Consider the following 14,715-nt stretch of genomic DNA (forward strand, 5'->3'; position numbering starts at 1 on the left):
TGCTTGCTAGCAGCCACCAACCAAAGGGTCCCTATTCTCCATAGGATAACATTGGGCCTACTCACGCTGCCCCTGTACCACTGAGGGTGTAACTGTACTTTCCTGATCCTAGGAGACCCCTGAGGCTACCCCCAGAACCTTAACTTTGCCATCTGAGTACTTACCCAAAGACAGATAACTTGATTTTCTCCAAAGTGTAACATTGTCTGGGTTTCTTTTAAGTGTCGATTTTTCAAACTTACAAGCATTCCTTAAAAATCGTCCAAACATAAAAAAAACAATTTACTCCCCTGCAATCAGGAGAGATCCCAGTGCTGTATCTGTGAGCCCAGCACTGAACCTAAAAAGTCATTATAACCATGATTTACTGTTAATCCAATATTCTTCCATAGGAGTACATTGCCTGGTTTTCACCAGAATTTCTTCAAAGTGTTGAATTTCAAAACTTACAAATATTCCTTAAAAATCGCCTGTATAACAAAAACGATTTCTTTCAACTGTTTACAGGAAATGCACCAGGGCTGAATCCAGGATCCAGCCCGGAGTTAGAAAAACATACGTAAAGTAATTTTATTGCATTTACTTAAAAACTCCCATTGAGCTCAATGTTATTTTCTGTTTAAACTTGTGTTGCATATTGCAACAACTGTAACTATTGCATCCCAAACAATACTGCTATTTGAAAGTTTTCAATTGCAGCATCTCTTTCTGAGAAAGTATTTGATACCTACTGTGGTTCTAAAATAAATTAACTATGTTTTAATATACAAACCAATTGGCCTAGAGTTCAGTTCTTGTGTGTCAGACCATTTGCTGACTGAGTGTACAACAAATGCTTTACACTGTCCTCTGATACTGCCTTACTGCTCGACCAAGCTACCACTTTAGAGAGTACGGTTATATCTAACTTAAGCCTCTGCCATACCTCTGGGGACTGTGGACTCTGTGTACACTGTACCTTACTTTGGTCCAGTATATACAGAGCCACTTTCTTAGTGTCCTGCAGCCAGCAGCCTCGACAAACCCGGAGGACCTGCCACCCTTCACTTCTGAAGAGTAAATCTCCCTTGAACACCGGATTTGCTCAAACTGCAGCTTCTGGTGCCAGCCAGAGACCACAAATCCAACCCACTCTGCACCTGCTGAACCCTGCCAGAGTGGAGAAACACAATGAGAAGGTCCTCCCTGGCGATCCTGACCCGAGATCCAGTGACCCCTTACCTGCCTCAAGCCTCCGATGTCTGCAGCCTAAATCCAGAAGGCCCCCCTAACTGCTACTAGGAGCTGGTAAGAAGATCTGACTCCAAAAGGCACCCCTGCACCCGACGCCCCACAGCCTTGTGTGCCCAAACCGACGGTGCCTAAGCAACCCGTAACTTCTCAACTTACCTCTCCAAGTGATGGTCACACCCAGAAGTCCTACGTCTCCCTGCCTGCAGTGCTTTTGCAAACCGGAGGTTCTCCATAGAAAACATGGTGCCCGACGTCTACACAACACTCTGCACCCGGCCGCCCCAGTGCCGCTGAGGGTGCACCTTTTGTGCTACCTTTTTTGCCATTTGCCCTGACTTTAACCCTAGAAGAGTTGCTCCCACAACTTAGTGGCCTGCTTGCCAGCAGCCACCAACCAGAGGCCCCCTATCCCCCATTGATAACATTGGGCCTAAACACTCCGCACACAGCTGCCCTAGTGCCGCTGAGGGTGCAACAACAGTGCATCACGGACCCTGGGAGACCCCGGAGTCTAACCCCAGAACGTCAACTCCCACAGTTGATTACTTACATGTGAACTGTTAACCTGTTTTCCCTCCATAGGATAACCTTGTCACTTTTTCTACAAACAGTTTCTAAGTGTGAAGTTTTGAAATATGAAAATATTCTTTAAAAATCGCACAAATAACCAAAACTTAATTACTTAACTGTTTCCAGGAAATGTCCCAGTGTGGAATCTAGGTATCAAGCACTGACTTAAGTAACTTGCCTGTAATTTACTGAACAGGCCTATTCATTTCAATGTACTGTATTTGCTCACTGTTCTATATCCACTAACTTATTAGTGAAAAGTATTCAATGCTTACCTGTGCCAGGCTTGCTTGGTTCTAAAAATAAAACCGTATATATTTTTATACAAATACAATTGGCCTATAGTTCAGTTATTGAGTGTGTGAATTAATTTGCTGACTGAGTTCATCAAATGCTTAACACTGTCCTCTGATACTGCTTTACTGCTTGACCACTCTACCACAATTAGAGAGTAAGGTTCTATCTAACTTTAACCTCTGCCTACCTTTGGGGTCTCTTGGACTCTATACACAATATACCTCTTTCTGATAGATACATCTGCCGTGTGGATTCCTCATCTTGTGAATATCCCCCTTGCGCCAGCAACGTTCGGAAATTTTCTTCGTAGTACGCCGACGTGGGCGACGTCACAGGAGCACGGCATCGCGCGCGACTCCGTCTGACGTCACCGACCCCATATCAGGCCCACGCCGGCGTGATGACGTCAGTTCCCTTTTTTCCGCGTCTTCGACGCTAACGGTTTTCGGGATCTTCTGCGATACTTAGTATCTTTCTGTTAATTAATTGCCACTGTTTCTCTCTTACGACTTGATTCTTCTCCGAAGATGTCGTCGAGGAAAACAGGCTTTAAGCCATGTAGGTCTTGTGCCCGCACGATGTCCATCACTGACCCACATAAGGATTGTTTGTGGTGTCTTGGTTCGAGTCACTACGTCAAGAACTGCAATTCCTGTTTTAAGATGAATCCAAAGGTGCTTCGAGAGCGTGAAGCTAAATTACTTTTGGCAAAAGTAAAACAGGATTCTGGTCGTTATTCGAGATCGACGTCACGAAGATCGAAGTCGAAGCAAAGGTCTCGATCGAAGTCGGGATCGACGTCGAGGTCCAGAGCGGGTTCGAGATCTGGAGAGGAGTCGAGATCTAAAGCAAAGTCAAAATCCAGAGAAAGATCTAGATCTAGATCTAAATCGGCTTCAGGTCACGCTTCGAGCTCCTCGAGGAGAAAGCATAAGAGGAGGAAGCACAGTTCGAAACATCATTCGGAGAAGGAATCCTCTGATTCGAAGAGAAGGTCTCACAAACATCGTAAAGACTTTGTCTCTCCTTCGCCTGCTTTATCAAAAGAAGGTTCTCCGGCCCCGGAGCCAGAACCGGAGCCGGATCCGATGTCCTCGGAACATGAGGAAGAAGAGGTGATTCCTCAGGAACCGGCTCCAGCGGAGACTCCTGCGGATCCGGAAGGTCAGAGTGAGAGTGTGTCGGGACGACCTCCATTGGATCCGGTAGGTCCATACCCTCCCTTTCCTGGTCCTGGACAGGATCCTTCGCATTTTCTATATGCAATGTTCGGAGTATATTCCAGGGCAATGTACCCCACTGGAGCACCTGTTGGTCCCATGGGTCCATTATCATACAATCTGGGTATTCCTCAGTCGTACGCCCCAGCTCCATTTATGCCGTTCATGCCGGCGCCTCTTCCACCATGGCTCGGTACGGCTCCACCGAGGTCTTCGACTCCGCATGCGGCTTCGCCGACTCCGGATCGACCTCGCAGTCGAGATCGAGGTACCACACCTGTTCATGACTCTCGTCCTGTTGCTCCGGCTCCTCGATCGACGTCGGAACCGGCTCCGTCGGAGTCGTTACCGGATCCGTCGACTTCGATTCGATTGGAGTGGTCGAGACGAAGAGCTCAGCGTCTTCTAGAACAAAAAGATGATGAAAGTTCTGATGTGGAAGAAGGCGAGCTTCCTGATCATGACGATGATTTCGATGAGCTTCGGGATGCTAGTGGTCTAGAACTCTCTCCCGAGTGGGTTCTGCCTTCAGCTTCTGATGCTCCGTCTAGGGACGTGGCACCCTATCACGTGGTCATTAGGAAGGCTGCTGACCTTCTTAATTTAAAGCTGCCCACAGTGGAGTACAAACCCAACATCCTCACTGAAGTCTTACATTCTTCTTCAATTGTGGAGCCTACACTGCCATTTACTGATGCCTTGACGGATCCAATAAAGGAGATTTGGAAGAAGCCTTTATCTGCTCCTGCAGTTTCAAGAGTTATTGCAAGACGCTATAGGGTGGCTCCTGATGACCCTGCATTTCTTTCTACGCATCCATCCCCGGAAAGTCTTGTGGTTCAGGCGGCTTGCTCTAATAGGGCTGCTGGCTCCTTCCCTCAAGTACCAGCTGACAAAGAGTCTAAAAAATTAGATCAGTCTGCGAAGAAGACTTTCTCTTCTGGGAGCATGGCTCTTAAATCATCAAATGCTACTTGCCTTTTAGGTAGATATGTGCATGCGCTAATGGACTCAGTGAAGCAATTATCATCAAAACTTCCTGAGGATGATAAGAAGAACTTTAATGAAGTAGTCTCTGACACTCAGGCTGCTGCCCGCATGGTCATTCAAAGCGGTATGGACACTGTGGATTCTGTTGCTAGAATTATGGGTTCATCCATTGCGACCAGGAGAGCCGCATGGCTAAAGTCTTCAGATTTCTCTGCGGATGTGCAATCTACATTGCTGGACTTACCCTTTGATGGAACTGGCCTTTTCGGTAAGAAGGCTGATGTAGCCTTGGAAAGGTTTAAGGACAGCCGTGCCACCGCGAGATCTTTGGGTCTGCAGATGAGAGGGTCGACGACTAAAAAGTTCAAAGGATTTGGCAGATCTTCTTTTCGTCCCTTCAAGCAGGGCCAACAGCAACAGCAGCAAAACCCTCTATATAGATCCTATAGAGGTAAACAGAGGGGTCGTGGACGTGGACGTCTAGTCTCCTCTTCCTCCACTTCCTCCAATAATGCCCAACCCCCACCCGCATCAGCAAAGCAGCCCTAGATCCACCATTCTGGATCATGTAGGGCCAGTAGGGGGTCGGCTTACTCATTTTCTACGAGATTGGGAATCGGTTACATCAGATCTTTGGGTTCTCAATCTCGTAGAGAATGGGTATGCACTTCCTTTTCAGGAATTCCCTCCCAATTACCCTCCTTGCCAAGGTTATTGTTCGGAGGACCACCTGCTTCTCCTGCAGGAGGAAGTCCTGGCACTGTTTCGAAAGGGTGCGATAGAGGTGGTTCCAGAGCAGGAGAGGGGTCAAGGGTGCTACTCCCGGTATTTCTTGATTCCCAAGAAGGATGGCAGGCTTCGGCCGATCCTAGATCTCAGGATTTTGAACCTCTATCTCAAACAGGAGAAGTTCAAAATGCTCACCCTTGCTCAGGTTCTTCTAGCGCTGATGGAAGAAGACTGGATGGTATCGATCGACTTGCAGGATGCGTATTTTCACATCCCAATCCTGAAGTCGCACAGGAAGTATCTCCGTTTTACGGTGGGATCGCAACACTACCAGTTTGCGGTTCTTCCCTTTGGACTTACTACTGCGCCTCGAGTCTTCACCAAGGTGATGGCAGTGGTGGCTGCGCATCTCAGAAGGTCGGGGATTCCTGTATTCCCTTATCTAGACGACTGGCTGATCAAAGCAGAGTCGCCGGAGATGGTGCTCCATCATCTGCAGGAGACAACTCAGTTGTTACACAGGTTGGGTTTTTCGATAAATGTACCCAAGTCTCACCTGGTGCCCTCCCAGCGCAACCTGTTCATAGGTGCGGTACTGGACACTTCTGTATGTCGTGCATTCCCTCCACCTCAAAGAATTCACGACATTCAGGAGATGATTCCTTTATTCTACAATGGAGCGGTTGTTCCGGTCCTGAAGGTCCTTCGTCTGCTCGGTCTGATGGCTTCTTGCATTCTGTTGGTCAGTCATGCACGCTGGCACATGAGGGCACTCCAGTGGTGCCTCCGCAGGCAGTGGTATCAGCACAACGGAGATCTCAGGGAGTCAGTGAAGATCTCCGGAGAAGCTGCAGCGGATCTGTCTTGGTGGAGCGTGGAAGGCAATCTGTCACAAGGAAAGCCTTTTCAACTACCTCCATCAGTGGCCACAGTGATTTCGGATGCATCCACTCTCGGGTGGGGTGCTCATCTGGGAGACCTGGAGGTCAAAGGTCTTTGGTCTCCGGAAGAAAGGTTATCTCACATCAACCTTCTGGAATTAAGGGCGATACGTTTGGCACTCAAGGCCTTCCTCCCTTCCCTTCGCGGTCGTTCGGTTCAAGTCCTAACGGACAACACGACTGCGATGTGGTACATCAACAAGCAGGGAGGAGTAGGGTCGCAGTGTCTCTGCAGAGAGGCTCTGCGTCTCTGGTCCTGGGTTCAGGACCATCAGATTTGTCTGGTGGCAAATCATCTGGCCGGAGTTCTGAACGTTCGTGCAGACAGTCTCAGTCGGCAGTTCTCTGCCGACCACGAGTGGAGGCTTCACCCGGAGGTTGTTCACGACATCTTTCGGATGTGGGGGACTCCTCGGGTGGATCTATTCGCCACTCGCGAGAATGCTCACTGCCTTTCGTTCTGCAGTCTCCAGTATCCGATGCAAGGAGCATTGGGGGACGCATTTCAGCTGAGTTGGGGAGATCAACTCCTTTACGCGTTTCCTCCCATACCTTTGATTCCTCGGGTTCTGAGGAAGATTCGTCAAGACCGGGCCCAAGTCATATTGGTCGCCCCGGATTGGCCAAGAAGGGTGTGGTACTCAGACCTTCTCCGCCTCTCCTCTCACCCGCCGCTCCGTCTCCCTCACAGGGCAGACCTCCTCTCTCAGATGGAGGGGCAGGTTTTACACCCCCACCTCCAGACATTACACCTTCATGCCTGGAGATTGAACGGGGCAACTTGAGTTCTTTTTCTCTCCCTCACGAGGTGGTGGATGTCATTCTTTCTGCCAGGCGTGACACCACTAAGTCCATTTACTCCTATAGGTGGTCAAAATTTGTTTCTTGGTGCAGGGAGAGAGATGTTGACCCTTTGAAGGCTCATTTGTCTAATATTTTACAATTTGCCCTTTATCTGGCGCAGCAAGGTTTGGCTGTGGCCACGGTCAAGGGGTATCTTTCTGCCTTATCGGCATTTCTATGTTTGCCGGATCAGCCATCTCTCTTTAAATCTCCGGTGGTTTTGAGATTCTTGAGGGGTCTCATAAATATGTTCCCTCCTACTCCTTTTGTTGTTCCTCATTGGGATTTGAATCGTGTGCTGACCTTTTTAATGGGTTCTCCCTTCGAGCCCTTGCATAAGTGTCCATTGAGGCTTCTCTCTTTTAAAACTATCTTCCTCGTTGCAATCACCTCGGCAAGGAGGGTAAGTGAGCTTCAAGCTCTAAGTTCCAAACCCCCATTCCTGACCATTCATGCTGAAAGGATGGTTCTCAGGACCAGGGCTGCTTTTCTGCGTAAGGTGGTGACTCCTTTCCATCTTGGGCAGTCAATTACCCTTCCTACCTTCTATCCTCCCCCTCACCCGTCTAAGGAGGAAGAGAGACTGCACCGTCTGGACCCTAAGAGGGCGGTGTCGTTCTATCTGGACAGGACTAAAGACTTCCGGATGGATGACCAGCTGTTTGTTGGTTTTGCTGGCTGCAAGAAGGGCAGAGCGGTGCACAAGCGCACACTTTCCAGGTGGATAATCCTGTGCATCAAGATCTGCTACTCTCTTGCTGGTAAGGACCCTCCTGAGGGTATTAGAGCACATTCTACTAGAGCAAAGTCTGCAACATCTGCTTTGTCTAGGGGTGTACCTGTTGAGGATATTTGCAAGGCCGCGACTTGGGCCTCCCTCCACACTTTCGCGAAGCATTACTGCTTGGATACCGAGGTGAGGAGGGATGGCCACTTCGCGCGCTCTGTCCTCCAAGACTTCCTGGTGTAGCAGAGTGGGCACCCTCCTCCGGGAGTGGGGACTGCTGTGGGAATCTATTCACAAGGTGAGGAATCCACACGGCAGATGTATCTATCAGAAGAACAAGTTACTTACCTTCGGTAACGCTTTTTCTGGTAGATACTATATCTGCCTGTGGATTCCTCACTAACCCACCCGCCTCCCAGTTGTCCACTCTGCTATACCTGGTCTTTCTGTATATATGTTTATACTATTGATTTAGTTCTATATGTACTGTGTACATTGTATATTTGCATATTTGCTGTCGTTGGTCCGTCCATGTGCCTCGAAGGCACGGAAAAAAGGGCGGAACTGACGTCATCACGCCGGCGTGGGCCTGATATGGGGTCGGTGACGTCAGACGGAGTCGCGCGCGATGCCGTGCTCCTGTGACGTCGCCCACGTCGGCGTACTACGAAGAAAATTTCCGAACGTTGCTGGCGCAAGGGGGATATTCACAAGGTGAGGAATCCACAGGCAGATATAGTATCTACCAGAAAAAGCGTTACCGAAGGTAAGTAACTTGTTCTTATGGTGTAGTATATATAAACCCAGTTTCTTACACTGAGTGTGTACAACAAATGCTTAACACTGTCCTCTGATACTGCCTTACTGCTCGACCACACTACCACAAATGGAGAGTAAGGTTCTATCTAACTTTACCTCTGCCTACCTTTAAGGTTCCACTGGACTGTGCACACTATATACCTCGCTTTGGTATATTATATACAGAGCCAGCTTCCTACACTAAGCCCCTCCGCCTCTTAGACCAACAAAGCATTGACTCCTTATCCTTGCTATCTTGACGGTCCAGAGCTAAACCGGAGTAACTGCATAATCTTGGAACCAAGCAACATGAGTGGTAGAAGGTAGTTGCCATTCCAGCTATTGCCCCGTAACCACTGACTGCCCAGAGCACCAAGCAAATACCGCTCAGCCTGCATTCTGAAGAAGCTTTTAACTAATTTATATTGTTTGTACTTGTTTTGAGCTTTCTTTGTTAGGTGGAAGTTTGTTTTTTGGCTTTCGTTCTCACTGCCCCCTCCCATGTTGTGATATTGTGTATGCTTTTCTAAATCTGATTTTGACTAGATATATTCATGTTGAATTATTTGAGTGCGAGAGAATAACTAATCTTAATGCACGATCAGTGGTTTACTTTGTTGATTTTGTTTTTGCTCAGGTTCAACTCCCATGAAAGTGCTGCACACGCCATTGTATCCGTCAATGGCACCACCATAGAAGGGCATGTTGTGAAGTGTTATTGGGGCAAAGAAACACCAGATATGCTAAATCCAGTTCAACAGGTAAATCGCATTACAAATGCAGCCCATATAGCTGCATTAATATTTGAGCTCGGTTGCTTGCCTGCACTTTCGGTTATAAACATTGTTTTTTTATGCTGCAATGCAATTCATAAATGGTGGCTGCAAGGGTCACTCACTCGCTTTCGCATACTGTGGTATTGATAAAAGAACCTTTTGAGAGAATTTATGAAGAATATACCCACTGCACTAAAAAAGCTGACTCCTAAGGCCCACACTTTCATGCATTTCTAATTGCCCTGTGAGGTTGTAGGAGATGTATTTCTGCTTAAATTGTACCATCACAATAATTGAGTAGTAAAAGACCAAGTGAAGGCCAGTGGGTACTGGTCTGATTTTACATGGCAATAGCATGATAGTTTGCTATTATATTGCAAAAGCAACACAACAAAGTTGAATTCATTGTGGATTTTGGTCATTCAGCAATATAAAGCAGACTACAAGAATAATGTAACGTAATATGGTTTGTAAAGCGCGCATGTGCAGGTGGGACATCCCAGTGCTGAAGAAAGTTACTTACCTTCAGTGACTCTTTCTGGTGGATATCTATTTTCCTCCAGATTCCCCATCTGTTGAATATTCTCTGATGCCAGACTGAATCAAGAAACTTCATGTGTCTGCCGTGCGGTCGGGAAGCACTGGCTCGTTGTCAGCACCAGAATTAACACCATGTTGACATCACTGGAGCTGGAGAACGCCAACTCTGACGCACACATTTCTAGTCTCTGCCCCTTTTTCTGTGTCCTTGGAGGCAGAAACGTGTAAACGACAATCAGTTTGAGGCAGTATAAAGGTTTTAATTGGAACCTTTTTTTAATTTGTCTTTATTGGTTTTCCAACAGAATACAAAACAAAAGCACAGAGCTAACCAGTAGCCAGTCACAGCACACATACAACACATATTATAGATTCAAATGCAATATTTCTTTTCCTAGTACAGAGTCAAGTTTTATAGTTCAATATCCCTGAATGCCAGATTCGTGGACACATTACAATGCCATTACAATACGCAACGTCAGGGTAAAATAAAGCATGTAAATCATTCACCTCTGTCTCGTTACAGCCCGCATATTACAAATACAAAACAGTATATAAATCACCAGTTAGGCATACCGGTGGTCCCGTGCAGCGCCATACATTCACAAAAATATCAGTTTCACAGTGCAGCTAACCCCACATCGCGATCTGCGGAATCCTCATCTCGTGCAGCCTGGCTAGCATTCAATCGTGTCCAGTCCAAGAATGGCCCCCATATATCAGTCGGACGGGACGCGGAGGGCATCTGATCTCAAAATAGCTCTAGTTGAGTGAGCCCATTAGTCACGTCCGTTAACCAACTCTTAAAATCCGGAACCCGTTTCCTACCCCAGAGGAGAGCAACCTGTCTACGGGCATAAAGTAGTAGAAGGGCATGTAACTTACGTCGCTTGGGTATCGTGTCACGCACATATCCTAAAAGACCCAGCCTAGGAGAAGGCGGATCTTCCCTGCCAATTATTTTATTGACTGCATGAAATATCTCACCCCAAAACAATTGTAGACGCGGACAGTCCCAAGCCACATGCAAAAAGGTAGCCTGCTCCTATCTGCATCTCCAACATCACGCATCCTCTTTTAAGCGCATACGGTGCAAGCTAACTGGCGTTCGGTAATACCTGTGTAAGAATTTGAAATGTATCAATCTCAAGCGATAGTTTGGGGACAGGACAGATAATTGACCACACCAATATTCCCATTGGTCCTCCGTTGTCTGTGGGTGTAGTTCACTATTCCAAAGCTCCATGGATTTGGGCTTCAGAATCGGACAGTCAGACTGCATAACCGTGTAGAGCCTCGTAACCAATTTCTTAGATGACACAGTTTTAAGTACATTTTCCAGTGCTAGCATCGTTGGGGGGCTTCGGGAAAGCCCGGATACAGGGCACGACATGCAGTGCGTAGCTGATAAAAAAAAAAATTCAGCAAACATCACCAGGTGGTCGTCCGCATCTAGGGGAAAGTGCCATCAGGGTAGAGATCAGCAAATGTGTTCAACTTCATTGCGGTTCGTAATGGCTTACTAACACCTCTTTCCATACATGGCAGTATAGGGTTATGCTCCAATACCATTGATGGCGCATACAGCATCTGGACACCCGCCCTCTTCTGCAATTCACGCCACATCCAGTGCAACGTTCCAGCAGTGTCCACGTCTGCCCCCGGGCGTCTCACACTCTGATACAAGGCAACATCTAGCGGCACCGGAGACACCACAGCCCTCTCAAGTGTGACATGAGGTTGAAATGGAGTCTAATGCACCCAAAGGTGGAGAAACTGAGCTTGCGCACATAAGGCATATAAGTGCATATCAGGGGCTCCCAGTCCGCCCTGCTTAAGGGGGAGGGTCAAAAGGTCCCAGGATACTCTGGCTTGCCCATTTGCGATCACAATTGAATAAAGGAATTTGAGCAGTATAACCATCTTTGCCAGTGCCACCCTACCTGCCACCGACAGAGGCAGCTTAGACCAAATAGCAACCTTTCCCTCTAGCCACGAATAAGCCCGGCCAAAATTCAGGTTACAGATGTCCTGAAGGCTTCTGCTTAGCCACACTCCCAAGTATTTAACCTCCGTGGCTTCCTGTCGTAAAGGGAACTCGGAACAAACCTTACTCGTACCATCAGTGAGCGGGAAAATCACCGACTTAGTCCAATTTTGGGATATTCCCACAAAGCCCCCAAATCTTATAAACTCTCGCAGCACTGGAGCAAGATTCATCTCCGGGTTGAGTATGTATATGGTGACATCGGCATATAGTGATATCAAGAGGTTGCGCGTGCTGAATCCTATGCCTCTGACAGTATGGTGTTGCCTTATCCTTGCTGCCAGCGCTTCCATAGCTATGGCAAATAACGGTGACAGCGGACATCCCTGCCTTGTACCCCTCGAGATTTTGAAAGAGTGACACCATACCATTCACTATGACACAGGCTGCAGGAGCCTCATATAACAACTTTATTCTCTTTATAAATAAAGGACTGAGCCCCATGCGCTGCAATACCAAGAACAAATATGGCCACTCCAAGGAGTCAAACGCCTTAGTAGCGTCGAAAGATCGCCGCTGCCTGAACACTCGGGTGCAAATAATGTATAACTGAAAACTGAAAACAAGGTATGCAGATTGTGGGACGTCGATCTCCCTGGGATAAATCCCGATTGGTCCGGGAGCGCAATCATAGGCAACATTGGTTGCAGACGATTCGCCAACAATTTCGCATAAATCTTAACATCAACGTTGATCAGAGAAATCAGTCTATATTAGTCCAATTCCATCTCTTCCTTATCTGGCTTCAGCAGGGTAATGATCATAGCCTCTCTCATGGATGGGCCTCTAAAGCCTCCTCGTATACTGCAAGGAGGCGGGGCTCCAACTCCTTAGCATATGCTTTATAAAAGGCCATCGTTAGGCCATCTGGCCCCGGGGCCTTATTCAACGGAAAGCTTTTAATTACTTGTGCCACATCCTCTTTTGTGATGGGCAGATCCATATATAATCTGTGATTGTTATTAAACCACGCAAGTGCAATAGATTCTAGGAATTCCGACATGTTTTCAGCATTCGATACCCCAGCTGTTTTGTAGAAACTAGAATAGAAGTCATGGAATGTAGTCAACACACCTCTGGACCCCTGACAACCCCTCCATCCATACCCCTGATTTCGTGCACAAATGCAACATCTCTAGTAGGCTTAATCCTAGCTTCCAATGTATGTCCTGGTCTATCGCCCTCGCCGTAGCGCCTGGCCTCCGCATATTTACCTAGGAACTTCACCTCCCTGTTATCTTCTTCAAATTCAAGTTGTTTAGTTTTCAGCAGGCCGGCCGTCCTTAGGGTCCGTCTGCAAGCATAACTGGCTCTCTAAGGTTTTGATTTCTTTCTTCAATCTAGTCTATGTCCTCTGATGGCCTTCAGCACCCCCACCTGTCTAGCAATACATTACCCCCTTATGACTACCTTAAATGCATCCCACAAAGTGGCCTCAGCGTCCACTGAACCAGTATTCGTGTCAAAGTACGACTGAATATCCGACCTTATCTCCTCCTTGAATGCCTCATCTAGCAGCGCATGCTAAGGTAGTCGCCAGTTAAAGGCACACAAAGGGGCCCCGGGCAAGGACAGTCTGAGGTCACAAGGTGCGTGATCTGACGGCGACCGTGCCATATGGGATACCTCCACCGTCCAAGTTGCCACATCCCGCGATACCAGCCAGAAGTCCAATCTCGACCAGGCGTGGTGATGGGCCGATATACACGTACCCTCTCTCAAAGTGGGATTCCGTTCTCTCCAAATGTCCAACAGGTCCCCATCTACCATTATGTCGTGCAGAGCTGTTCGTGCTTGGGGGTGTAACGATCTAGCAGTCCCTAGTCTGTCAGCCGTGTCCAAAAGTATCGCGTTAAAGTTCCCACCCCAGAACACAGTGTGACATCCTATTGCTCTAAGTCTGCACCACAATTGCCTAAAAAAATCCGGAGAGTCCGTATTTGGACCACACACCGCAGCAAAAGTCACCTCCCTACCACCCAATCTTCCATTAGCAGAACGAAGCGACCCTCCGGGTCCACAAAGGAATATGCACATTTCCAATCAGATCCCTTTTGTATCAAAACAGCAACTCCCCTAGCATAATTAGAATATATTGCGGAATATATCTCCCCCATCTACCCTGCTTAAGTTTCTGCGACGGTGTAACATTAATATGGGTTTCCTGCAAGAAACAAACATCTATAGCATGTCTCAATAGATATGCATGGACTAATCTCGCTTTGCGCCCATCATTTAACCCTCTAACGTTCCAAGTTACAACATTCAGAGTGGTGCTGTGACATTTCCCAGTTAAACAAGGTATACAATATCGTCCAATCTGGTTAAAACATGAAACCGACAATACTTTTGTGTTAGTCATGTCTGTGACATAGTGGCTCAGAAAAAAGAACAGCCTAACCCCTCCCCCCACCCACACCAACCCCCCCAATCAGGTTGTATCATATCCCACCCAAGAACAACTTCTGCAAACATCAAACAGATCCAAGGAAACCTTCCCTGGGGGGCGAGGGTAGACCGGCGTACCCCCACTTTCGCAGGGTGGCCGTGGTTACTACCACATATGTTCCTCATATGTTACGGGGTCAATTGGACATATATATCTTTACCCAAGCGAGGGACCCCACAGAAATCTATTGTGACCCCCATCAGTGCATTGTTTGTGCAGAATGCAAACCTCAAACCGATCCAAGGGAACCTTCCCGGGGGGGGGGGGGGGGGCGAGGGTAGACCGGCGTACACCCCCACTTTTGCAGGGTGGCCGTGGTTTTGCAGCGTGAATCTTTCTGGATTCACTATGCTGTGCATTATTCCGCGGTCTTGTGTTTGGGTCCAGATTCGTAGTCTTTTCTTTGTTTTTGTTTTCGTAGCCCAGGTGGGCGTCGGCGTCACACCTCCTTGGGTGCATTTCCGGTGACATCGGCATGCTTCCTGCGGAAGCTCCCACTCTTGGGCGCCATCTTCAGATTCTTTTTTTCCGCGGTCGGGTCTGGATCGTTCCCGT

At 47.7% G+C, this 14,715-nt stretch overlaps 1 protein-coding gene across 2 annotated transcripts in view; it reads left to right on the forward strand.

Annotated features, from left to right (window-relative positions):
* TIA1 (TIA1 cytotoxic granule associated RNA binding protein) overlaps positions 1–14,715 on the forward strand; it is a 229,701-nt gene that overhangs the window by 148,556 nt on the left and 66,430 nt on the right. For both annotated transcript variants that reach the window (XM_078666720.1, XM_078666719.1), the window contains exon 11: positions 8,986–9,109. In XM_078666720.1, coding sequence (XP_078522846.1) covers positions 8,986–9,109 — 124 coding nt within the window. The remainder of the gene's footprint in view (positions 1–8,985; positions 9,110–14,715) is intronic.

This window comes from Lissotriton helveticus, chromosome 11 (assembly GCF_964261635.1).
Source record: "Lissotriton helveticus chromosome 11, aLisHel1.1, whole genome shotgun sequence".
Classification (NCBI taxonomy): Eukaryota; Metazoa; Chordata; class Amphibia; order Caudata; family Salamandridae; genus Lissotriton; species Lissotriton helveticus.